This window comes from Balaenoptera physalus (assembly GCF_965194825.1).
Source record: "Balaenoptera physalus genome assembly, chromosome: 16".
Taxonomy (NCBI): Eukaryota; Metazoa; Chordata; class Mammalia; order Artiodactyla; family Balaenopteridae; genus Balaenoptera; species Balaenoptera physalus.
The window spans coordinates 42,200,689-42,228,461 of record NC_138898.1 but is presented as its reverse complement, the minus strand read 5'-3'; the positions used below and the strand labels follow the sequence as shown (position 1 = coordinate 42,228,461).

The window sequence follows — 27,773 nt, the reverse complement described above, 5'->3', positions numbered from 1 at the left end:
ACAAAAAACCATAAAACCTCAAAACAAAACAGAAGTATGGAACTGTGAATGAAAGATAAAAGTAAAAGCTTATATTTTTATTAGATGTAGCAGATAAAATTGTTTCAAAAATATAATTATAAACAAAACATGAGGAAATAGAAAGAATTACAAAAACTGTACACATTGTTTATTGAAAATGTGCACGTAGATGTAGAGAACGGACATGTGGACACAGGTGGGGAATGGGAGGGTGGGATGAATTGGGAGATTGGGTTTAACATAAATACACTACCGTGTGTAAAGTAGATAGCTAGTGGGAACTTGCTGTATAGCACAGGGAACTCAGCTCAGTGCTCTGTGACGACCTAGATTTGTGGGATGGGGCCTGGGGTGGGAGGGAGATCCAAGAGGGAGGGGATATATGTATACATATAGCTGATTCATTTAATTGTACAGCGGAAACTAACACAGCATTGTGAAGCAATTTTACTCCAATAAAGAAAAAATAAGGCAATTAGTATATGAATAAAATAATAATCTCTTGCAGACTGGTAACAAGCACTGGTCTGCAGACCACACTTTGAGTAACACTGTTCTTTTGGACTAGTTGGCTAAGTCACTCTTTATGTTACTATTTATGTTTTCTATTAGAAAAGACTTGTGCTCCTCCTTCCCCATTTCTCAATTTAGAATAAGGTATACATTTTTACCTAACAGTGTGAATCTAGGTGTTTACGTAGTTTCAACCACATAACTCTGGGATTTTCTTCAAATCTCTGTCGAGTTTTAGATGATCCACTTTTCCCCAGTCTGAAGTGTGTCCTGCCATCGTTATTGTTATTAAGCCAAGATTGCTAGAAGCTTGTGAATTTGTGAGAAAAATTGGAAACTTTGTGGTTTAAGTTGCTTGTAATTTGTTTTATTAAGTTTTGTATTTTATCATTTATCTTTTGAGAACCTTAGAAATTACGCTTTGATGAAAATTAACAAGTATATGCGCAAGTGTTATTTTAATTTCTTGGTTTAGTCATATAATTTTGTTAGCATTTGTCTTTTGATTGAGCTGTAAGTATTACTCTGTTTTTCTTAAGCGGTTCTTCACAGGCAGATGTAAATCTGTATGTTGCTTCATTTATTTAAGCAAGCAGCAATCTATAGCTCTTAAATGTTCTCACCACACACAAAAAATTGTAATTATGTGAGGTGATGGATGTGTTAACTAACCTTGTTGAGGCAATCATTTTGCAGTATATACATATATCAAGTCATCATGTTGTACCCCTTAAACTTATACACTGGTGTATGTCAATTATATCTCAATAAACCTGTAGAAAAAATAAGCAGCAATCTAGGCTTTATATCAAGGCTCAGTGATGTTGCCAGCACTGCCTGTGGTTCTAGAATGTCCCAGAGGTTATTAGCATTTGGTTTGGAGAGAGTAGAAAGTGATATTTAAGTTATGTTATGGTTTTCTTCAATGTAGATAAAATGAAAGATAAAATATCTTTGGACTCAATATGAAGTCTTTTTACAACAGTTCTTTTGTTTATGTGACTTCAAGCAAGTGCTGTCAGTGGACAGAGAGATTTAAATTCTAACCTTTGTGTATTCTTTGTATTACCCAGTTAAATAACTTTAAAATTAGGTTTTTTTTTTTTTTTGAAAGTTATCTGTGCACAAGTTTGTATGTCACGTGTGTGTTAGTGGAAAGAAATGCAAACCCTCTTTGCCTGTTTTCCTTTAGAGTAATTCCTCTCCTGCAGTTACTTTTGGATGGAAGTATGCTCTTTTCCCAGTAGAAGATGGTAATCTTGGAGAATGACCATGGAGAAGGGGATGAGTTCTGGAGAAGGACTACCTTCCAGATCATCTCAGGTTTCAGCTGTTAAAATAACAGCTAAAGAGTTGGAAACAAAGCAGCCCCATAAAGAGAAGCGAGGGGGCTTTGTGTTGGTGCATGCAGGTAAGCTGTAAGTGGGTGAGTTGGAAGATGAAAATAATGTTTTTTTCCCTTGCCTTGAAGTACACCAGGAATTGAATTTCATATCTGGAGGAGGCAAACTGCCAGAGGAGCTGGAACCAAAGAGATTGACTTCAATAGAGTGAGGGCCTCCCCCTAGCTCCCCACTTAGAAGATCTTATAATGATGGCTCTTCCTTTGTCTCTTTCACTCACCTACTCTATTACTTACTTTTACCCCATATTTAGGTATTGTTAAAACCAGACACAGTAATTGTTTAAACTCTGGTTTGTGTTTTTAAAAATAATGCTGCTGAAAAAATTTTATTGACCCCATTTTTGACTTTGTCCATCTTAGAGTATAATTTACACAGTCTTAGAGCTAGTTTGCCTTTTTAATATTATAAAAGAGGAACCTTAAAACCAGAGAGATTAAGTGGCTTCAGCCACATGGCTAGTTCGTACAAGAGCCAGGCTGACACCCTGAAGTGAGCCCTTAAGTCCCAGTCTAGTGTTCTTGGCACTCTATCAGCCTGTAATCTCTACTTCAGAGTACCTTGAAGACAGACACAGTGAGTTCAACCCCTGAGTCCCCATCATCGAAGCCCCTAGGGTTTCTAAGCAGTGCAGCCCTACCTAGGTCTTTTTTTTTTTCCCTCCTTTTTCTTTAGTCATTTTTATTTGCCTGCATTTAGCGTCTAAAGTTCATGACCTCTGTGAAGGAAGAAGGAATGGCTGGGTCTCCTTTTAACTTTCCTCAGACAGTCAAGCAGGATGGCAGCAAGATTAGCTTTGATATGGGGTGAGGAGTGGAATTGTTTCTTCTTGTCAAACTGGTGTTCTTCCTGGTCATTAACTTTTGGATATATCTAAACTGCACAGCCAACTCGGGAAGCCTTATAGAATCGAATCCAGAAGAATCTAAAAACGAAACAAAAACCAGGTTCAATTTCCTTTTCTTTCAAATGATTTTTCAAAGAAGTGAGGTAAATTTATAGAAACAACTCAGATTCCTAGCCCAGTGTTCTTTCTACTACACCATGGTGGTGGTGCATCTTTCACAGTACCCAGTGAGTTATTTCATTCAGAATGAGTATTTGAGAAATGTCCAAGAAAGGCCTGAGATGTGTAAAAGCAACAACATGGAGCTTTTGATTACTTGGAAAGGTTTCCTTTCTATGACAGTCATTGCGGCCTCCCCACTGTCTCAGACACACACCTGATGGCAGTGGCTCTTAGACAAAGTTGGTGCCGGGGACCAGTTGTAATAGGAGGAAATCTGGGTTATGACAGGAAATTGTATGGATGAAGGGTGACGTTCCCCTTCTAAATTATTAGAAGTTCAGATAGAGTGATTGATTATGCAGCATTATATATCTTGTACATTTAAGGGACAAAATTTCAATTCCAGCGTAGAGATTTTAAAAGTGTTTTTTTTTTTTTTAGCACTAAAGGAGACTTGCCCATGTTTTAGTCATTTGAGTAGTAGATTCTTGCTTTTCCCCAGATCTGTATACTACCTATATTTTACCTAATATTAAAAAAGATACACTTTTTTTTTTTTAATAAGGAAGTTTTTATTTATTTATTTATTTATTTATTTATGGCTGTGTTGGGTCTTCGTTTCTGTGCGAGGGCTTTCTCTAGTTGCAGCAAGCAGGGGCTACTCTTCATCGCGGAGCGTGGGCCTCTCACTGTTGCGGCCTCTCTCGTTGCGGAGCACAGGCTCCAGACGCGCAAGCTCAGTAGTTGTGGCTCACGGGCCTAGTTGCTCCGCGGCATGTGGGATCTTCCCAGACCAGGGCTCGAACCCGTGTCCCCTGCATTGGCAGGCAGATTCCCAACCACTGCGCCACCAGGGAAGCCCAAGATAAACACTTTTAAACCTTAAAATTTTAAAGATGAAACTTATCTTTAATTAAGTGGAATGTTGGTGTCACGTGCGTGAAGAGAAAATAAACACAGTGCAAAAAAAATCCCAATGTGATTAAATTTTAGTTAGGTTCTGTTGCTTGTCAGCTGCTTAGATCCTAAGCTTACCTTTCCTTTGTTAAGTAGAGGAATTAGCAAGTGTTATTCAGATATTAAACCATGCTGAGATGGTTTCCCTATTCTAAGTAGAGGATTGATATGTTAATGCTATTAGTGCTGTTATCCACACACTAAAGTTATCTATTTGGCTATAGTATCCTATGTTTTGGGAAACACTGCTGAAAGTTTGGGGCCTGCTAAGACAACAGACCTGGGATCATTTATTAGAGAACCATGAAGAGAGTCCTGTTAAATATTGGCGCAGGTTCTGTGAAGTTTCAGAGTTTGCTTAAGAAATGGGACTAGCATTTGGGTGTATTATGGATTCGTGTTGTTTGGGTATCTTTTCTGTTCTCTTGGGTCCCTTAACCATAGCTTCTTGGGCTAGTTTTTTCTCTGCCCTGATGAAAGGTGGGTTCATAGTCTGCAGTCTCACAGGAGAAGCCCTGAGGCTTAGAGATATAGTTCTTTTTTTTTTTTTTTTTTTAACATCTTTATTGGAGTATAATTGCTTTACAATGGTGTGTTAGTTTCTGCTTCATAACAAAGTGAATCAGCTATACAGAGATGTAGTTCTTTAACCTTCCCTACTTTGGACCCCTCTGGGGCCCAGCAGGGGGCTGGGATGGGGGCTGAGGGGGAGGTTCAGAAAAAGTTAAAGAACATTGATTAAGGGCTCTTGTCTTGGTTTCTTTCTTGTTTAGATTATTCCCAAATCCCTAACTAAGCAAGTTTTACTCCTTTTAGGGAAACAAATTTCAGAGCCATTCTCTTGAAGTTGCTGGGTGTTCGATTAAGAGACAGGGACCACCAGGATTTCTAGTAGGCAGTTGTTAATATACTATCACTGAGATTTCAGAGACACCCTGAGCTACATTCCAGGGGCGAGAGGATGGAAAAGTTTGGGTAGGAATGGTGATATTGGTGGTGGTTGTTGACAGGTGGGATATAACACCCCTCAACTTCAAGTATTATTCAGAAACTACCTAGTTTTCTGAAGTCACTCTTAAGAATTCTGGCAGGGACTTTCCAAAGGTCAACAGAGAGGAACTTAGCGGGACTCTGTCCTTGACACTGCCTGGGTTATCAACTCCAGCTAAAAAAACTCCTAACTTTCGAAAGGAGAGGTGACCTTGGCGAAGCTGCTCTGGGGACATAAGCTGTTTCTGGTGCCTCTAGTAGGAAAATAGCTTTTGAAAGAGGAGATAAGACATGGTATTAAAAAGGCTTATGGTGGAGAAAGAGAAGCTGTTAGGTTTTTAAGACTCCATACACTTAGGACAATAGTTTTATTGTCACTAGGAGAGCATCAGTTTATATGAGCTATTTATATAATATAAGCAAGGTCTCTGATATCTTAATGACAGTTAACAATTGATTGTTTTTTTTTCACTACAGGTGCAGGTTATCATTCTGAATCCAAAGCCAAGGAATATAAACACGTATGCAAACGAGCTTGTCAAAAGGTATGAAGAGAATGTATTCTGTCTGATTGAAACAGTTTAGTTTTGACCAAAAGCAGCTTTACCTTGAAATTCAAAATTTTAAGGTTTGATTTATGAGACAGTCTTTGGTTTGGACCGCAAAATAATTTTGCTTGTATTTGTGGGGTCTTTTTTTGTTTTGTTTTGTGTTTTTTATTCTCCAAATCATGTTTAGATCTTTTCCTTCCTTTCCCAGATCAAAGTCTGTATTTTTGGAGTTGTGGGCACATAATCATATATCTTTTAATCTTTGAAATGGCATTGAGCTCTATAGAAGGAGTAGGGAAAACAGCTCAAAGGCAACCAATGTGTCTTTCTATGAAGGGAAGAAAAAAATAATAAAAAAAAATTAAAATGGGTGTTCTTCTTAGGGAGATTATCCTGTACTTTTACTTCTGTTTTTCCATCACGTAATTTTTATTATAGCAAATTCATTGTCATTCCTGAGTTTAACTTTGCCCTTGTACTCAGTTGTGCTTTTTTTTTTTTTTTCCCATCTTTGGTTTTTGAGGTTTTGCTAAATTGTTGAATACTTAATGTGGAGGCAGGAATGGACTCAGAAGAAATATTGTTTGTTTTTATTTTGATCCTGACTGTATACTCTTGTAGGCAAACCTTCCATTACTTTTTATGCAAATAGAATGTTAATTGGACATTGCATATCAAGTAAATAGGGGTCTCTCAGCTCTTTTCATTTATATTTACGTACCATTTAAAGAAGATTATACTTTATTAGCGATCCAAGATTTTTCTTATGAATGAAATCTCATAAATGAATAAGAATATTTGGTTACAGGGATTTCATTTTTTAAAAAAAATTTATAATAAAGGTAAATATTCTTTAAGCTATTTTATATTACTGTATCTTATTTTTCAAAGTGTGAAATCTTTTTGTTATCTGAGAAGAAATGGTTTATAGGAATATATTTCTGTATATAATACATTTAGAGTGTGTAACCAGCCTCCTTAATTTATACAACAAATGAACTTCTTAAAAGTTTCATGAGGAATACAGTGCTTAGTTTTTGATCTTTGTTGACTAAATCGGAGCTTCAGTAATTCATTTAAAAATCAGTCTTCCTTCTCTTTCTTTCCTGTCTTAATTTATACCTAAGAAGCAAGGTGATTTTAGTGACCTTTACTCTCTATAGATTATATTACAAAAGAATATGGTATGTTTATCTCGATGTAGAATACCTTATAGAATCAAAAATGCTTTTGTCAAATGTATGCTCCATCTAAGGATTCTGGAATGCCTCTGTGACTGAGAATAACTACTTTTTATAGTTAGGGGTAGAGAGAGTAGTAATGGTGGGATGAGAAATTGTTAGCTATAAAATATGAATTCAAATTTCAAAATGGAATTCATATAATTTCTGTGGCTCTGTGAATTGCCCTGTGATGAATGAAGCCCTTTCACTTACTAAATTTCTTGTACTTTGTATTTAGTGGCTAAATTTATTCATTGTCTTAATTTGAATAATAATAAGTGAGCTATATCATAAATTATCCTGAATAATTGCTTATTTTAAATCTAAGTCGTTTATGTCTTGAGGTATGGAATGGAACTCTAGTGATCAATTTTTATTAACTCTAAATGTCTCCTGCACTTCTTCAAGCCTTTGGAAAGTTTCTGGGTATGTTTAAGAAGTTGTGGTTTTAAAATGAATAATCTTGCCCCTTGGTTTCGTAGGCAATTGAAAAGCTACAGGCTGGTGCCCTTGCAACAGATGCAGTGACTGCAGCCCTGGTGGAACTTGAGGTATTTCTTTTCTCTGTTTCATTTAAAATTAAAATATTTGTGACTTTATGTTCATTATTCTTAAATGACATGAAACTGTCGTTTAGTCAACCATCAATTATATGACCAGCGTTTCTCAACAATATTAACAAGGTATGAAAAAGCCTGTGATTTTGTTAGGTTGTTCTCATTGGAGACTTCTCCGAATAATATAAAAAAGTTGGTTAAATTCATTTTTCCCTGGTTTTGTGAGATTCATGAATACAAGTTACTGGTGATTGGATGCTTGAATTTCCTGAATATTTTCAGAAGAAAAATTCCTGAAGTTAACACCTTCTGAAAGTAATACATGTTCTGTTGTTTAGAAAACAAAAAACTCCAACTGTCTAGAAGTGTCCAAAGTGGAGGGGGAAGTTTCCTCACAAACTTAGCGGTTGGATATATATCCTGAAGCTGTGCTCTGTGAGGTGTGTCTTGTCCAGTGTGATAGGTTGGTCTCCAGTTAATTGTGGACATTGAGGAATTCATTGAGGAGGTTCTGAAGTTCGCTGTAATCCTTGCTCCTCCAGAGTGAGGGTCTCTTAATTCTCTTAACCTGGAACCCTGAGGATGAGTTTGTCCAGGGGATACTGAGGGCTTCAGAAGACTGACTTCTGTTGCTCAAACTTAGAGAAGGTAGATTAGTGTAAGTCAGTTTAGAGCAGCTGTCCCCAACCTTTTTGGCACCAGAGACCAGTTTCGTGGAAGACAATTTTTCCACAGACGCAGGGAGGGGAGGGGATGGTTTTGGGATGATTCAAGCTCATTACATTTATTGTGCACTTTATTTCTATTATTATTGCACTGTAATATATAATGAAATAATTATATAACTCCCCATAATGCAGAATCAGTGGGAGCCCTGAGCTTGTTTTCCTGCAACTAGATGGTCCCATCTGGGGGTGATGGGAGACATTGACACCCGAAGTGTGTTGCTTATGTCCAGTCTACTCCGTAAGATGCAGCTTCATTGTCACTTGCCACTCACTTGATAGGGTTTTGATATGAGTCTGCAAGCAATTGATTTATCATGGTCTCTGCGAAGTCAAACCTCTCTGCTAATGATAATCTGTATTTGCAGCCGCTCCCCAGCGCTAGCATCACCACCTCAGCTCCACCTCAGATGATCAGGCATTAGATTCTCATAAGGAGTGCGCAACCTAGATCCCTCGCATGCGCAGTTCACCGTAAGGTTCGCGCTCCTATGAGAATCTAATGCCGCCGCTGATCTGACAGAAGGCGGAGCTCAGGTGGTAATGCGAGCGATGGGGAGCGGCTGTAAATACAGATGAAGCTTCACTCGCTCACCCACTGCTCACCTTCTGCTGTGCGGCCCGGTTCCTAACAGGCCACGGACTAGTAGCTGTCCTTGGCCCTGGGGTTGGGGACCCCTGGTTTAGAGAACAGTGAACAAATAGTTATTTGCTTGAGAAGATTACTAGGGGACTCAAATAAGACATGAAGATAAAACAGGGATGAATTTGAGGGAGGAGGTGTTAGAGTAGACTGTCCCAAATTGACTGGATTAGGCTCTCATATCAGGGCACCTACCCTGACAGGCCAGGCCTTGCTTTTACCTGTGAAGATTGCCCAGGAGTTTACCAGAAGTCCTAGACATGTTTTCTGTATATTCCCCTGGTTAATTGCAGAGTTACGCTTTTAATCGTGCTCTGTAGATTGTACTCTGTCTTGTTAACACTTTGAGCTTGGTCCTAGGGTATGTAGTCAAGAAAGATGAATATATATGGTGGGCACCAGTTCCACTGTAGTTTGGTCCCTGAGGTGTGTGACTTGGGGATATGTGGTCTCCTTCCTATTGAGACGGATACGTCTTATATTAGCTCTACCAATCAGTAGCCATGAGTCCCTAGGCACCTCACAGACTCTCCTTGACTCAGTTTACCCATTTATAATACGGGGATGATAATTTCTACTTTACAGTCGTGAAGATTGAGTTAACATACGATAATCACTTAGAACAGTATGAGGCACATAGTAAACACTTTGTAACTGTTAGTAGCTATTACTATTTTGAGGTGGGTGCTTTGGAAATTATATATATGAGGTGAATATTTATGTTAACTCTTTACATTGTCAAAGGAAAGTTAATTATATGTTGTGGGTAAAAGGGCAAAAGTGACACAAGGAAGAAGATTGATGTGCTTACCACCAAATCTTACCTTTACTCAAAACACACACAAGGAAAGCTTCATCTAACTTAATTCAGTTATTAATTGCAAATTACTCTTCTTTGTGTAGAAGACGATGTCCTGAGGTTACAGGTGCATGGAGCCCGTGTGGGTCTGGGGAAAGAAGATTAATGAATAGCTGGGTATATATTGTACCATAATGGCAACTATGAATACAACACTGAGTAAAATTAAGTTTTCCTTTTTCTTTTCATCTTAGAATAACTTTAATTTTCTCAGGTCCTACTTATATCATGCTCAATATTTCATTACATTTTTCCCATGATGAATCAATCCTACTTTTAAAGAGTTTACTTATGTATATTTAATAATGATTTAAAATACATTGTGGAATGAGTTACATGTGAGTAAATGAGCTTTATAGTTTTGAATGATGACCTGTGTTTTTTAAGAGTGTGGATATGAAGGTTTTTAAAAAAAAAATGTGTTCTCTTATTTTGATTGGACTATGTTATATGACCTGAGTGAGTTTAGTGTACTTTCCTCCCTTTAATTATTAAGTTTGGGGAAGAATTTCAATGAACTATCTTGAAAAATTCATTTTTATGTGGGATCTTTGATTGAAATATATGTCAGTAGTTTAAAGGTTAAGGCTACACTAACTGGAGGAATTTGCCTGAATCTTAAGAATTATGTTGGAAGTCATGCATATACTGCCCCCTGCAGTTTCAGTCACCTTGCGTAATTGTGATTCATCACCTTTGAATAGGGTGAAGTCTTCAAATAAAGAGTTTAATCAAAGAGGTATTGTAATAGTTTGAGTCAATGGAAAGATATATAAAAATTGGATTCTTGTATTTTCTGTACTTAGAGAAATATAAGTAACAATATTAAGTCCTTTCAGCCAACTGAAAATTCCCAGAGAGTCTGATTTATACTGTGTTATGTTTAATTTGAGAGTAACCACTTATCTTTAGTTTTGATCAATCTATTTAGTAGAGCTAAGTTTTGTCCTAATTATCAAATAGATATGGGTGATCGTTATACCTTTGTCTTTTGACTTTGGGATATACTTTTGACTTAAAAAAAACCATACTTTTTAAACTTGTTTGTTACATTATTACTTAGGCAGATAACTAAAATTGGTTTGAGTTTCCTGAGGACTTTACTAACTGTAGATTGAAATGACTGAAATGGTTTAATGGTCCTTATTGGCTAGAAGGGGTATCTGGCCTTGTATTTTGGAAAATATGAAAATTTGCATTTACCCAAATAGTGAAAAGTACACTGACCTCAACTTGTTGCCATGGAGGAGGAAGAGACAAGGTGAAAGAAAAGAAAATTTGTAATAGAAAAAAATGTGTTTCAGTGGTCTCTGTAACTTATACAGGCCACTTAGACAAATCATTTTTGAGCTTTTCTTGGAATCCCATTCCCTTGTGTAGTTTCATTTTTCTCATCCACCAGGACAGACAAGTGGTGTTATCATAAGACTACAACTTCTGGACACCAGAGGGAGTGTTCCCTTCATTCAAATAAGGGGTGGGGGGCATGTGCGTAAGTTCCTGCCTAGTAAACTGACTAGCTTCTCCCTTTGGGGTTTTGGGAGGGAAGGTGGTCACTTGTATGAGAGGTGTTCTGCAGTGTGGAGTTGAAAATGAGATGATGCCAAAGTGCATTTTGTTTATCTTCAAAATGTGGTGAAGGAAATGGAAAGGTCAGTTTTATAGATCATATTTTAATAATTTATTGTTAAAGTGATTTGGTCCCATTGTTTCATTTAACTATTTATAGTTTTTTTGAGATTCTTTTTATAACTGATGGGAAAGGGACTTCTATCAACCCTGATTTCCCTCACAGCAGAGGAGATAAATTTGTGAAACAATTTGATCTTCATACCTAGGGCTGTGCATTTGGAAGACAGTTGTTTTCATGCCTGCTTTTGAAATAGTTTTGGTTCGGGTAGTGACAGTAGATTTAAAATTCTAGACCATAATTTTGCACATTTCACATGTATATCTTCTGATATGAATTTCTTATGTGAGAAAATTAGATATAGATCTGGGTGAGTCATGATGCCACTGCTAAAGTAGAGAGCATTTCATAGATTCTGACAGAAAATGAACTCATAAAATGCTTACTGAAGTGCCCTTTGCACATCAGTATATTTTTCTTAAAAAGTACGAAGATGTGCTTTAAAAAGTTCTAATAAGGAATAATAGGTGAAATATGACTGACAAACTTTTGAGAGTTTACTTGTCATTTTGTGAGGAAACTGATGAATCTGGCTGGCTGGCTGGTGTATCCAATAGTGATAGATATAGCTTTTAAATTTCATATAGTGAAAGGTAATTTGCACAGGCTCCCTTGTTAAAAGTGTTTTGTTGAACTTATGTTATTCTAAGTGGACCCTGCTGTTCTTTTGTTGACTTGCTTCATTCTTTAAGTCTTCGTATGGTCAGGGGAGGTGGTAATTCATGGTCAAAACTTGTTTATTGTCCAAATGCTTTAGCATTTAAAGGGCAGTTTATATTGGGCACAAGTTTTTATGTCTGCTAAAAACAGTCCATTGTCTTTGGATCTCTATATAATCCAATATGATGCTTGCTTATAAACTCTAGAAATTCCTTTAAAAAGTAACTTCTTATCCAGATGGCTGATAGTTTGGGGTGTGAGAGAAAAAATGTAGGCATTTGCATTACTGTATATTTATATTATTATATATAATATTGTTATGCATTTATCTGACCTCTACATCCTGAGATGTAGAGCCAGCTCTGCATGCATTTCTATAAAGCAGGGATCTCCAGAATGTCATCACCATTGAGTAGTCTGTTGTTGGTGGACCACAGCCCAGGCCTCTGTGCAGCTGCAGGATTAGGCCACACACCCTTCCCTTGGCCTTATACTTCTGGCTGGAATTGTTTGTGTGCCTCAGGGGGAGAGAGAACACCTAAGGCCTGCCAGTCCTTGGGATGCTTAGTGGTCATGAAGATGGTGTGGCTTGCTGCTGGCATATGGGCATATCTAGGATGGGAGGGAATATTGGGAAGGTCTGATATAACCCCCTTTCTCTCGCCAAGCCTGTAGCAAATTCAGTTGTGGGGTTTCTTTGTGATTAGATGCTTAACCACACCTGCTCCCTACCCCACTTCAATGTTTGGTTTTTGCTGCAAAAAAGTAGGGGCATCTGCTTTACACTCATTTATGTTTGAGAGGTTAAAAATTATTTAAATGAATGAGCATCTTTGTTCTTCTGCACATTTTTTGTTTTGCAGAAATCATCTTTTCATATGCAAAGGGTAGCTGAGTATTTCAGTGGTTCCTTGCTTCCTCCTCCCTTGCCCTCCTCTCCCCTCCCCTCCCCGACAGGGCTGAACGCATTGGAAAGACAGCTCGATGCATTTAGCTCACATATACACAAGTGCCCATTAACCATGTGACTGAGGAGTCTAATTTTAGACTTACTACCCCTGAAAGTCTCATTTTTCTCTTCCATTGACAATATCTTTTATTCTCTGTAATGGGGAGGGGGTTCCTGTTTTTAAGTATGCGAAGCAAGGAGTTTTACCTTTTCTACTTTGTAGTACTTAAAATGTTTTCATTGCATGACATTTGGATTTTGACTTCGGATGCTCTTTTTACTTTTTTTTTTTTTTTTTCAACTTGGTATCATTGATTATTTCAGTCAAAGACCCTATTTTGCTGTCTGTTTAGCAGTACTTCCAGGGGTGCTTCAGTATTTCTGTGTATTCCAGCTGTTTATAGAGTCTATATTTCTCTGCATTTTTTTTTTATTTATTTTTTTTATTTTTTGAGGTGTACACACACAGTTACACTTCACGGAGTTGCATCCAGCCAAGTGTCCATGTTCTTCTTGTGAAGAGGCAGAGAAAAATCACCTCTCCCAAGAATTTCCACCTTCTGACCAAGGGAAATGTGTCCTGAAGAGCTGTACGCAGATGGGAGGCAACTTGTTTGCTTGTTCTGCTGCTATAGAGCATTGAGTTAATTAGAAGACAGGCTGTGGGTGGCCAAGTGCAGACAAAGCAGCACCAGACAGAGCCCAGTTAGCCTGGGGCAGTAAAAGTAAGTTACACTCTTTTTAAAACACTATTTTTGAGTACTGATGCTGATTTTTGCCTTTAGTACTAAGGGGCAACTTGTAACTTACTGTTTGTGTTTACACAGTAGATGCATCTGTTCTTTTCCTCAGACCCTAGAAACTAAACATGCTCTCTAGCACAAAGTACCCGCTTAATTAAGGAAAAGCAGTGATTTTTTTTTTCTTTTAACTTTTTTTAGAATAAAAAGAGAACTGAATCAGATTAATTTTTACACTGCATCAAAACTGTGTATTAGTTTTTGGCCAAGTCAAAACACTTAAGTACAGAGCTTGTTATGTTACAGAGCTTTGTACTGAGGGGAACATGAAAACAGTTTCACCTTTTTCTAGCCATTTCTTGATGAGCTCTGTGGAACTTATCAGATGAATTCATCTTGGCTGAATCTGGTAGAAGGTATGGTCTGAGACCAGACTTAGCAGTTCCTAAGGAGCTTGTAGCTTTATGTATGAGCCCTTGTTTTGCTCTGGGAGTTATTATTCTCCAAGAATATACTACATTTTAGAATTCAGCTTTGAGCTACTTAAAGCTACATTTGGTAGTGTGGTGGAATTGGTGGTAATTCTGTGTTTTGGTTATGTGGCAGCCATTTAGACTTTTGGATTGAGTGTAAAATGTCTTCTTCTAAATTAATAGAGATATTAGATTCATTGGCCCTTGGATTTATAGTGCTGTGATTATTGAATCATTTCGTATGTGTCGGGTGTGTGTGTGTGTGTATGTGTGTGTTTGTGTGTGTGTTTGGATTTATATCCTTTGGGGCATCAATTTTATAATCTAACGTCTACTGGTTTTTTGCTTTTGGTAATGAAGGGCTAGGCTAAGAAGATTTTTCTGTGCTCAGCAAAATCATAGGCTGATATCATGAAGGTCAATCTGAAAGACTGCCTTTGATTTTAAGTTTTTGTCTATCTCTCAAACGTAGGACTGTATTCAGAATCTGGAAGGGAATGAGGAGGAACTTAAGTTATATAATTTTTAGGAATCTCATCAAGATGATATCCTAAATCCTGCTACAAAGCAGAACAAAACATTCCGTTTTTTCCCCGCTCTTTCTCTCTGTCTACCTGCCGTCTAATTTTTATGTGTACAGCAGGCTTTACCTAAGTGTTAGAATAATGAAGGATTGCATCTCACTATAGCAGAGCAAACAACTTAAAATGGAATCCTACGCATCCCAGTTGAGAGTAGTGCTTTGGCCATTCCCACTGCCAGGGAGTTTTTACTGGCAGTCATTCCCACTCAGGGTCCAGCCTCCTGCACGGTACGCTCATTTCCTGACAGTTCATGACATGCGTATAACACAGGGTATCAACACTATAACATTTACTAGCCTTCTCAGAAAATTCTGAGTAGGGAACTTATTTTTGTTTTCCTCTTTTGGAGTATGTGCAGATGTTAACATTTTCTAGTGGGTTGGAAATCTTTTAAAAAGAAAGCATAGTTATAAGTTACTACTTATAAGTTAGTGACACCCCTCTCACCCCTCCAATCTACCATGTCCTCACTTCACATTTGATAGTAGGATGGTTTACATTATTATAATTCCGTGGCCTGTTAGGTTCTTTCTGAGTGATATTTCCATATTATTGTCAACGTGGTTAAAAGGTATAGTTATTTAGGTTGAAGGAAAGTATAAGTAGATGCCAAGTTTGGCTTTACTAGAGAAACAGCTACATTTGTCTTTTTCTCTTGTAGCTCATGTGGAAAAGACAATTTCAGGTACCCTTTGTGCTAACCTCCTCCTGGACATCGTAAAGAATCCAACTAAAACAAAGTTTAAAACTATTTCAGATGTGCAGGTCTATGGAAGCCAATATTTTATATTAGAGATTTATGTTATGTTTGACAAGTAACTCTTTGTACTGCAATTCTGTGGCTTTCAATTAAAAAAAAAAACCCATGAAAATAAACTGCTGTGATGTGATTTTTCTGCTTAATTTTGCTATGTCTTTATTTGCAAATTAGGCAGATTAATAATGGAAAGGAGGTGAATACAGGTAGGCAGTGCTTTTTTTTTTTTTTTTTTTAATTGCAAGCATTAGTTTGGAGAGTTTTTTTTTTTAATTTTATTTATTTATTTATTTATTTATTTATGACTGTGTTGGGTCTTCGTTTCTGTGCGAGGGCTTTCTCCATTTGCGGCAAGCAGGGGCCACTCTTCATCGCGGTGCGTGGGCCTCTCACTATCTTGGCCTCTCTTGTTGCGGAGCACAGGCTCCAGACGCGCAGGCTCAGTAATTGTGGCTCACGGGCCTAGTTGCTCCGCGGCATGTGGGATCTTCCCAGACCAGGGCTCGAACCCGTGTCCACTGCATTGGCAGGCAGATTCTCAACCACTGCGCCACCAGGGAAGCCCGGCAGTGCTTTTTTATTAAAATACTTTTAATAATAAATTAGAGAAGAAACGTGGTTCTGTTTTTGACAGAATATTGCATGCCAGATCAACAGATACTCTAATGAACAAAAGCAATATTTAATGCATTTATTCTAACATTTCTATTCAGTAGAAGAGCTTGGACACTTCAAGAAGATCATTAAAAAGTCTTAGTTCCTAATACATGTGCTGTTGTGTGTTAGTTTTTTTTTTTTTTAATATAAAGTATGTTTTTTTGTGTGTAATTGATCAGTTAAAAAAATGAACTGTCACAGATACTAAAACTGGGTATTCAACATACTATATTTGACTCAACTGTTCACAGAGTGTGATGCAAACAAATGTTCTCTCAACTTACATCCAGCATGGCTAAAATATTACTTTAACACATGTTAAAAGTAGAGCACTGTAACTATTTGGCTAGATACAATTCCGGGCTGTCTGAATTGAGTAATTTCCTCAGGCATTCCAACTTTGATCAACCACAGCACGAACTTTTAGCATGTCTGTAAAGCAGCCAGTGCATCTATAAATATGTCCCGAGGTAGAGAGAAAAGAGAGAATGCCAAAAAAGAAAGAATACTTTCTGTCGTTAAGGAGCAGTTACAGAATGAAAATGGAAAGTTTTTTGTTTCCCTAGGAACTCTTTTTAGATGATTGAGCCTCTGATGTCTAAGTATACCCTGTGCTTCTGTATTAATGAATGAAAGATACTTCATTTGGGCCTAGTAGAAATGTTTTCTGGCGAACTCCGCTGAAACGTAATGGTGAGAGTTCGTTTATTCTTAAACTTTCCAGTCTTTATTAATATAATATTCATTGGCTTAAAACCTAAGCATAAAGAATAGCATGTATCTCAGTAAATCATGTCTTAATTGTTTATAGCTAGTATTTGGGTGAAAATATTCTTATATGACCCTGTTTTAGAGAATAACTCTAAGAACAGGCAGCGCCACTGCAGAAGTAATCTCTTTGCTTTCACCACATGGAGGAAAATAGGTTTTTCTGGGTTTATCTTCAGTGACCTGGAAAGGAATCTGCAAATATCTACTGGTTTCTGTACACAAACTAGGATAATTTATAATGGTAAATTGCCCTCTTGGGCACAGCATGCTTATATCACGTGGATGTAACTTCCTTGGAGATATTTTAAGGTGTAGTAAACAACTGTTTGCAAACTGGGTGTTAAGTTGGATAATTTGGCTTGCTTCTTTCTGACCTTGTTTTCTGTAGTCCTAGGATAACAGGTACCATGACCTCCAATTAGCTCCAGTTGTGAAAATTCTGCTTTTTAGGTCAACATTGTACCGAACATCAGGAGGAATCCATCATCTTGTAATTTCTATGTTGCAGATCTCTTCTTATTGTCCACAGTGTCCCATTAGTCAGTCATGGAAAACACGGTTAATCAGTTAAGTAAAATTTACCAATAGTGAAAAAGTTTTATTGTAGTTTCATACTCTTTTCATTGAGTGTTTTTTCAGAACTAGACAAAGGGTAGTATAGTTCGTAGATTTACACCCTTTAAGCACATTCCCTGTATCCCACAAGAGGTGCAGAGAAGTGGTGGACAGGCAAGTTGGGGAGGAAGATGGAAAGGCAAGGCCTGGGTGAGCTAATGTGACTTTCAGAGGCGGGGACTTGAACAGATTGCTAAGTTGGCTTACTTTGTTGCTGTTTCTTTGTTTACCCAAAATTTCTGAATGCCATAATTTCTTCAAAATTGAATACTTCTTTAATTTCATGAGCCTACTGCTTTGAATTTAAAATCACTAAAGTTCACGCTGAGAACGTGAGAGCCAACTTTTACAAAAACTATGTGATATTTGGTATCCAGTTTATAGATAGGTTCTCAGTATCCGTTAATTATTTTACCTGATTATCTCTTTGTCACTTTTTTTTTTTGGTGTTACTCAACATTGATATTCCCCTCCCCCCCATGTAACTATATAAATTTTGTGTGTGTTTGGGTGTTTTTGGTTTGTTTCTTTTGCTCCAAATTACTAGCTCCAAAGAGAATACTGTGTTTTTTCTCATCATTTTGACATGGCAATTCACCATTGTATAAAGTTGTAGATGAAGTTGTCTATACTAATGGTGATCAAGGTAGTCTTGAGAAAAATAACATGATATTTCATCATTCTTCTTGTGGATTCTGGGTAGAAAGCTTGTCTGACTCATTTTGGAGAAGCAAAAAAGTATTATAAATTCCAATTGTCATAATCAGAAGATATGTGGCATTTCTGACCACTAACCTGACTCTCAGTTAAGTGTGTTGACACAGGGTAGTTAGTCTACAACACAGATTAAATGGCTTACTTCTGTATTTATCATTCTTCTTGTTTAAGTAGTAAGAAGTACAAATATTCAATATTTTCAGTATTCAACAGGGCATGAGAATGAAATCATTATCTGTTGTTGGGACTGGCATTTGTGTCAAAGAGCTGCTTTGCCTGAAATCTGTATTATGTGGAAAACTGAAGACTTACCAAAGCTGAGAGTTTGTATCTGGAGAAGCATGAGACCTTATTAACCTTTACAAAGTGAGGTTGCAGAAGAGACAGTTTACAGATGTGTGTTGATTGGTCCATAGACAAGTTCTTAAAAATTGGAATTTGTTGCCAACATTTAAAATCAGGAGACTCATAAAAACCTGGATTTCTAACTTCTTTTGAAAAAAAGTGAGATCTGGTCACATGGAACATGCATTCTCTGAGGGTTGCAGTCTGCCAGGGCTGAGTGACAGCTGCCCCTTTTGAGTATAGGAAGCTGTGTAACTAAAACTATTTTTCAGCTCAAGGTACAGATGAAAATAAGGCTTGGACAGATATGCCAACTTTTGTGTTGTTGGAAGGCCTAAGAAAATGAACTGATGATTTAATTGGCCTCAGTTTTTTTCTCTAGAGTTTGCAAATTGTTGCAACAGGGATTTCTACCAAAAGTAAGAATAAGACTGGAATGAGCTTTGATTTGATTTTTTAAAATTGGAATTGGACTAAGGTATTAACTTATTATTTTGAAAATGAACTTCAAATCAGACTAAAGACTTTTCAAAAAATTTCCCACTGAAGTAATTTGAACCAGAACCAAGGTATATCACTCCAAAGAGTTTGAGCTGGAGCAGAAGCAGATCAAAATACTCTGTGACCTGGCTAAGCATGAACTAAATTGTTCCTTTATTTACTTCTAGTTCCAGAAGTAAAATATTATTTTCAGTGATTGTGGTGAAGAATGTACCAGAAATGACCATAAGTACAAGCATGTTGCACTGATTTCTGAACCTTGTCTTGCTAACCTCCTAAAGGATATTTAGCTTCCAACATCATTTGTCTTATCTTGATTCCATTAATTCTTGATGGAAAACATACTAAGAAAAATCATTCATTTGTGCATAATATTTGTGGCTGCATCTGTGATGATTTCCTGGAAACATTTGTATGTCCTTTTACCACTGACTCACATTTTATTAATCTTTTTTCCGATTCATCTCATTTTTCTCCAGTGAAAGTTGAATCCTGCTTCCCAGAGTGGTTAGCTTTTGTAGCCTCTCATGACTCACTTGTGCTTTCTTACTCTCCACCTCCTCTGTGCTGTTGCTCACAGATGCCTTTACAAGCCTCCTCAAGGTAGGGTTCAAGGAGAAAGTGAAGTTAAGCAGCTTGTGGAGTTCATGTAGATTGGAGTTTCTCAAGGAGAGGGCCATGGTCCAGCTGAATCAGAATCACTTGAGGTAGCTTGTTCAAAAAAAAAACAAAAACAAAAATGAAGAGTCCCTGCCTTCACCCCACATGACCTAGGTCAGAATCGTTGGGGACAGGAGTCTGGAAATTTTCATTTTTCTGATATTTTAAAAAAAACTTTTAGTTTTGAAATAATTGTAGATTCACAGCAGTTGCAAGAAATAGTACAGAGAGATCCCTTGGGTCCTCTACCCAACACTGATAAGCTTTTAAAAAAAATTTGCCATTAATCTTTTTTTTTTTTTTTTAAATTATTTATTTATTTATTTATGGCTGTGCTGGGTCTTTGTTTCTATGTGAGGGCTTTCTCTAGTTGTGGCGAGCGGGGGCCACTCTTCATCATGGTGCGCGGGCCTCTCACTATCGCGGCCTCTCTTGTTGCGGAGCACAGACTCCAGACGCGCAGGCTCAGTAGTTGTGGCTCACAGGCCCAGTTGCTCCGCGGCATGTGGGATCTTCCCAGACCAGGGCTCGAACCCGTGTCCCCTGCATTGGCAGGCAGATTCTCAACCACTGCGCCACCAGGGAAGCCCCGCCATTAATCTTTTATTTAAAAAAGGGGCAGCTCCTTGAATTTTTTGGAGTGAACCAGCACCCAGATTAGGAAACAACATTTGCAGCCCTCCAGAAGGCCCCTTCTGCCCCTTCCAGTCACTCCAGGGTAAAGCCTGTTCTGAAATGGAATCATGCAGTACGTATTCTTTTGTGTCTGCCTTTTTTTGTTTAATTCATAGAATGCAAAAGGTGAAATTCAAAGAACACAAAATTAGTCATTTTAAAGTAAATAATTCAGTGGCATTTAAACATTCATAATATCGTGCCACCACCACCTCTGTCTTGTTTCAAAATATTTTTCACTCCCCAAAGGGAAGCTTGTACCCACTAAGCAGTTGCTCTGTATTCCCTCCTCCCCAAATCCCTGGCAACCACCAATCTGCTTTCTGTCTCTCTGGATTTACCTATTCTGGATATTTCATATAAATGGAATCATACAACATGTGACTTTGTGTGTCTTCTTTCACTTAGCATATTTTCAAGGTTCTTCCACATTGTAGCATGTATCAGTGCTTCATTCATTTTTGTGGAATATTATTCAACACTATTCATTTATATACCACAATTTGTTTATCCATTCATCCATTGATGGACACTTGGGTGGTTTCCATTCTTTTGCTGTGAATAGTGTTTGCTATGAATAGTGAACAGTGTTCCTGTGAACATTCCTGTACAAGTGTTTGTTTATCAAGTTACTGGGTCATATGCTAATTCTTTTTTTTTTTTTTTTGGTGTGTATTTTATTTATTTATTTATTTTTTGAATTTTATTTTTAATACAGCAGGTTCTTATTAGTTATCTATTTTATACATATTAGTGTATATATGTCAATCCCAATCTCCCAATTCATCCCACCACCACCAACCCCCTCCCTGCCCCACTTTCCCCCCTTGGTGTCCATACGTTTGTTCTCTACATCTGTGTCTCTATTTCTGCCTTGCAAACCGGTTCATCTGTACCATTTTTCTAGCTTCCACATATATACATTAATAAACAATATTTGTTTTCCTCTTTCTGACTTAATTCACTCTGTATGACAGTCTCTAGGTCCATCCACGTCTCTACAAATGACCCAATTTTGTTCCTTTTTATGGCTGAGTAATATTCCATTATATATATGTACCACATCTTCTTTATCCATTTGTCTGTCGATGGGCATTTAGGTTGCTTCCATGTCCTGGCTATTGTAAATAGAGCTGCAATGAACATTGGGGTGCATGTGTCTTTTTGAATTATGGTTTTCTCTGGGTATATGCCCAGTAGTGGGATCGCTGAGTCATATGGTAATTGTATTTTTAGTTTTTTAAGGAACCTCCATACTGTTCTCCATAGTGGCTATATCGATTTACATTTCTGCCAACAGTGCAAGAGGGTTCCCTTTTCTCCACACCCTCTCCAGAATTTGTTGTTTGTAGATTTTTTGATGATGGCCATTCTGACTGGTGTGAGGTGATACCTCATTGTAGTTTTGATTTGCATTTCTCTAATGATTAATGATGTTGAGCATCCTTTCATGTATTTACTGGCAATCTGTATATCTTCTTTGGAGGAAATTCTATTTAGATCTTCTGCCCATTTTTTGATTGGGCTTTTTTTTTTTTTTAATATTGAGCTGCATGAGCTGTTTATATATTTTGGAGATTAATCCTTTGCCCGTTGATTCGTTTGCAAATATTTTCTCCCATTCTGAGCATTATCTTTTCTTCTTGTTTATAGTTTCCTTTGCTGTGCAAAAGCTTTTAAGTTTCATTAGGTTCCATTTGTTTATCTTTGTTTTTATTTCCATTACTCTAGGAGGTGGGTCCAAAAAGATCTTGCTGTGATTTATGTCAAAGAGTGTTCTTCCTGTGTTTTCCTCTAAGAGTTTTATAGTGCCCGGTCTTACATTTAGGTCTCTAATCCATTTTGAGTTTATTTTTGTGTATGGTGTTAGGGAGTATTCTAATTTCATTCTTTTTTTTTTTTCATTCTTTTATAAGTAGCTGTCCAGTTTTCCCAGCACCACTTATCGAAGAGACTGTCTTTTCTCCATTGTATATCCTCGCCTCCTTTGTCATAGATTAGTTGACCATAGGTGTGTGGGTTTATCTCTGGGCTTCCTATCCTGTTCCATTGATCTATATTTCTGTTTTTGTGCCAGTACCATATTGTCTTGGTTACTGTAGCTTTATAGTATAGTCTGAAGTCAGGGAGTCTGATTCCTCCAGTTCGATTTTTTTCCCTGAAGATTGCTCTGGCTGTTCGGGGTCTTTTGTGTCTCCATACAAATTTTAAGATTCTTTGTTCTAGTTCTGTAAAAAAATGCCATTGGTAATTTGATAGGGATTGCATTGAATCTGTAGATTGCTTTGGGTAGTATAGTCATTTTCACAATATTTATTCTTCCAATCCAAGAACATGGTATATCTTTCCATCTGTTTGTGTCATCTTTGATTTCTTTCATCAGTGTCTTATAGTTTTCTGAGTACAGGTCTTTTGTCTCCCTAGGTAGGTTTATTCCTAAGTATTTTATTTTTTTTGTTACAGTGGTGAATGGGATTGTTTCCTTAATTTCTCTTTCTGATCTTTTGTTGTTAGTGTATAGGAATGCAAGAGACTTCTGTTCATTAATTTTGTATCCTGCAACTTTACCAAATTCATTGATTAGCTCTAGTAGTTTTCTGGTGGCATCTTTAGGATTCTCTATGTATAGTATTGTGTCATCTGCAAACAGTGACAGTTTTACTTCTTCTTTTCCAATTTGTATTCCTTTTATTTCCTTTTCTTCTCTGATTGCTGTGGCTAGGACTTCCAAAACTATGCTGAATAATAGTGGTGAGAGTGGACATCCTTGTCTCGTTCCTGATCTTAGAGGAAAGATTTCAGTTTTTCACCATTGAGAATGATGTTTGCTGTGGGTTTGTCGTATATGGCCTTTGTTATGTTGAGGTAGGTTCCCTCCATGCCCACTTTCTGGAGAGTTTTTATCATAAATGGGTGTTGAATTTTATCAAAAGCTTTTTTTGCATCTATTGATATGATCATATTTTTTTTTTTTTAAACATCTTTATTGGAGTGTAATTGCTTTACAATGGTGTGTTAGTTTCTGGTTTATAACAAAGTGAATCAGTTATACATATACATATATCCCCATATCTCTTCCCTTTGCATCATATGGTTTTTGTTCTTTTATCCTTGCATCCCTGGGATAAATCCCACTTGATCATGGTGTATGATCCTTTTAATGTATTGTTGGATTCTGTTTGCTAGTATTTTGTTGAGGATTTTTTCATCTATATTCATCATTGATATTGGTCTGTAATTTTCTTTTTTTGTAGTATCTTTGTCTTGTTTCGGTATCAGGGTGATGGTGGCCTTGTAGAATGAGTTTGGGAGTGTTCCTTCCTCTGCAGTTTTTTGGAAGAGTTTGAGAAGACTGGGTGTTAGCTCTTCTCTAAATGTTTGATAGAATTCACCTGTGAAGCCATCTGGTTTTGGACTTTTGTTTGTTGGAAGATTTTTAATCACAGTTTCAATTTCAGTGCTTGTGATTGGTATGTTTATATTTTCTATTTCTTCCTGGTTCAGTCTTGGAAGGTTATACCTTTCTAAGAATTTGTCCATTTCTTCCGGGTTGTCCATTTTATTGGCATAGAGTTGCTTGTAGTAGTCTCTTATTACGCTTTGTATTTCTGTGGTGTCCATTGTAACTTCTTTTTCATGTCTAATTTTATTGATTTGAGTCCTCTTCCTCTTTTTCTTGATGAGTCTGGCTAAAGGTTTATCAATTTTGTTTATCTTCTCAAAGAACCAGCTTTTAGTTTTATTGATCTTTTCTATTGTTTTCTTTGTTTCTGTTTCATTTATTTCTGCTCTGATCTTTATGGTTTCTTTCCTTCTACTAACTTTGGGTTTTGTTTGTTCTTCTTTTTCTAGTTCCTTTAGGTTTAAGTTTAGATTGTTTATTTGAGATTTTTCTTGTTTCTTGAGGTAGGATTGTATTGCTATAAACTTCCCTCTTAGAACTGCTTTTGCTGCATCCCATAGGTTTTGGATCATTGTGTTTTCATTGTCATTTGTCTCTAGGTATTTTTTGATTTCCTCTTTGATTTCTTCAGTGTTCTCTTGGTTATTTAGTAACGTATTGTTTAGCCTCTATGTGTTTGTGTTTTTTACGTTTTTTCCCCTGTAATTGATTTCTAATCTCATAGCATTGTGGTCGGAAAAGATGCTCGATATTATTTCAATTTTCTTAAATTTACTGAGGCTTGATTTGTGACCCTAGATGTGATCTATCCTGGAGAATGTTCCATGTGCACTTGAGAAGAAGATGTAATCTGCAGTTTTTGGATGGAATGTCCTGTAAATATCAATTAAATCTATCTGGTGTATTCTGTCATTTAAAGCTTGTGTTTCCATATTAATTTTCTGTCTGGATGATCTGTCCATTGGTGTAAGTGAGGGGTTAAAGTCCCCCACTATTGTGTTACTATCAATTTCCTCTTTTATAGCTGTTAGCATTTGCCTTATGTATCGAGGTGCTCCTATGTTGGGTGCATATATATTTACAATTGTTATATTTTCTTCTTGGATTGATCCCTTGATCATTATGTAGTGTCCTTCCTTGTCTCTTGTAACAGTGTTTGTTTTAAAGTTTATTTTATCTGATATGAGTATTGCTACTCCAGCTTTCTTTTGATTTCCCTTTGCATGGAATATCTTTTTCCATCCCTTCACTTTCAGTCTGTATGTGTCCCTAGGTCTAAAGTGGGTCTCTTGTAGACAGCATATATATGGGTCTTGTTTTTGTATCCATTCAGCAAGCCTGTGTCTTTTGGTTGGAGCCTTTAATCCATTCACATTTAAGGTAATTATCGATATGTATGTTCCTATTACCATTTGCTTAATTGTTTTGGGTTTGTTTTTGTGGGTCCTTTTCTTCTCTTGTCTTTCCCACTTAGAGAAGTTCCTTTAGTGTTGGTTGTAGAGCTGGTTTGGTGGTGCTTAATTCTCTTAGCTTTTGCTTGTCTGTAAAGCTTTTGATTTCTCCATTGAATTTGAATGAGATCCTTGCTGGGTAGAGTAATCTTGGTTGTAGGTTCTTCCCTTTCATCACTTTACATATGTCAGGCCTCTACCTTCTGGTTTGTAGAGTTTCTGCTGAGAAATCAGCTGTTAACCTTATGGGAGTTCCCTTGTATGTTATTTGTCATTTTTCCCTTGTAGCTTTTAATTATTTTTCTTTGTCTTCAATTTTTGTCCGTTTGATTACTATGTATTTCAGCATGTTTCTCCTTGGGTTTATCCTGCCTGGGACTCTCTGCACTTCCTGGACTTGGGTGGCTATTTCCTTTCCCATGTTAGGGAAGTTTTGACTATAATCTCTTCAAATATTTTCTCGGGTCCATTCTCTCTCTCTTCTCCTTCTGGGACCTCTATAATGTGAATGTTGGTGCATTTAATGTTGTCCCAGAGGTCTCTTATGTTGTCTTCATTTCTTTTCATTCTTTTTTCTTTGTTCTGTTCCGCGGCAGTGAATTCCACCATTCTGTCTTCCACGTCACTTATCTGTTCTGCCTCAGTTATTCTGCTATTGATTCCTTCTACTGTATTTTTCATTTCAGTTATTGTATTGTTCATCTCTGTTGGTGTATTGTTTAATTCTTCTAGGTGTTTGTTCTTTAATTCTTCTATGTCTTTGGTAAACATTTGTTGCATATTCTCGATCTTTGCCTCCATTCTTTTTCTGAGGTCCTGGATCATCTTCACTATTATTATTCTGAATTTTTTTCTGGATGGTTGCCTATCTCCACTTCATTTAGTTGTTTTTCTGGCATTTTATCTGTTCCTTTATCTAGTACATAATCCTCTGCCTTTTCATTTTGTCTGTCTTTCTGTGAATGTGTTTTTTGTTCCACAGGGTGCAGGACTGTAGTTCTTCTTGCTTCTGCTGTCTGCCCTCTGGTGGATGAGGCTATCTAAGAGGCTTGTACAAGCTTCCTGATGGGAGGGACTGGTGATGAGTAAGGCTGGGTGTTGCTCTGGTGGGCAGAGCTTAGTAAAACTTTAATCCACTTCCCTGCTGATGTGGGGCTGAGTTCCCTCCCTGTTGGTTTTTTGGCCTGAGGCAATCCAGCACTGGAGCCTAGAGGCTCTTTGGTGGGGCTAATGGCAGACTCCGGGAGCTGCTTATGCCAAGGAGTACTTCCCAGAACTTCTGCTGCCAGTGTCCTTGTCCCTGCGGTGAGCCATAGCCACCCCCACCTGTGCAGGAGACACTCCAACACTAGCAAGTAGGTCTGGTTTAGTCTCCTATGGGGTCACTGCTCCTTCTCCCTGGGTCCTGATGTGCACCCTACTTTCTGTGTGCCCTCCAAGAGTGGAGTCTCTGTTTCCCCCAGTCCTGTTGAAGTCCTGCAATCAAATCCCACTAGCCTTCAAAGTCTGATTCTCTGGGAATACCCCTCCCTTTGCTGGACCCCCAGCAGGTTGGGAAGCCTTATGTGGGGCTCAGAACCTTCACTCCAGTGGGTGGACCTCTGTGGTATAATTGTTCTCCAGGTTGTGAGTCACCCACCCAGCAGTTGTGGGATTTGATTTTATTGTGATAGCGCCCCTCCTACCATCTCACTGTGGCTTCTCCTTTGGCTTTGTATGTGGGGTGTCTTTTTTGGTGAGTTCCAGTGTCTTCCTGTCAATGATTGTTCAGCAGTTAGTTGTGATTCCATTGCTCTTGCAGTAGGGAATGAGCGCATGTCCTTCTACTCCGCCATCTTGAGCCCATCTGTCCAATGTGCTAATTCTGTGTTTAACTTTTTGTGAAATCAGCAAACTGTTTCCACAACAGCTGAACCATTTTACACTACCAACAGTACTGTACAAGTATTACAATTTCTCCATGTTCTTGCTGGCACTTGCTATTTTTTGTTTTTGTGATTATAACCATCCTCATGGGTATGAAGTGGTACCTCATTGTGACTATGATTTTTATTTCTCTGTGAATAATGATGTTGAACATCTTTTTACGTGTTTGCTGACTATTTGTATTCTTCTTCAGATAAAAATATCTGTTGACGTCTATTCAAGTCCTTTGCTCATTTTATAATTGGGTTTCTTTTTGGTTGTTGTTATTGAAAGTTATAGGAGTTCTTCATATATTCTTGATGCTATACTACTATTGCATTTCTCTGTCAGTCTGAAATTACATCAAATTAACACTTAAAAGGGAAAATATATTGTAACTACCCCTGTGGTTTTTTTGTCTCCCCCTTATAGCCCTCTTGCCATGCCCAGTACTTCCTATTTCCTGTCCTGTTTTGTTTTTCTTCATAATATTTACTGCTATCTAATATGCCATCTAATTTATTTAATTTCTTATTGTCTGTCTCCCTTGGCTAGAATTCTGGCTCCATGTGGGCAATGATATTTTTCTGTTTTGTTCATTTCTGTATCCCCATGGGTTAGGTCAAGGATTAATAAACCATGGCCTGAAAGCCAAATCTGGACTGTTTCCTGCTTTGAATGGCCTGCAAACTAAGAATGGTTTTGCCTTTTTTAAATGGTTGAAAAAAACTCCAAAGAAGAATAGTATTTCATGACAACAAAAAATTAT

At 37.5% G+C, this 27,773-nt stretch overlaps 1 protein-coding gene across 12 annotated transcripts in view; it reads left to right on the top strand.

Annotated features, from left to right (window-relative positions):
• The window catches only part of TASP1 (taspase 1), a 385,678-nt gene that overhangs the window by 9,458 nt on the left and 348,447 nt on the right, over positions 1-27,773 (top strand). For all 12 annotated transcript variants that reach the window (XR_014254563.1, XM_082428637.1, XM_082428634.1 and 9 more), the window contains 3 exons: positions 1,727-1,945; positions 5,371-5,438; positions 7,150-7,218. Coding sequence is in view for 11 of the 12 variants with exons in the window: in XM_082428637.1 (XP_082284763.1) it covers positions 1,801-1,945; positions 5,371-5,438; positions 7,150-7,218 (282 nt within the window). In the remaining variant the exon portion in view is untranslated. The remainder of the gene's footprint in view (positions 1-1,726; positions 1,946-5,370; positions 5,439-7,149; positions 7,219-27,773) is intronic.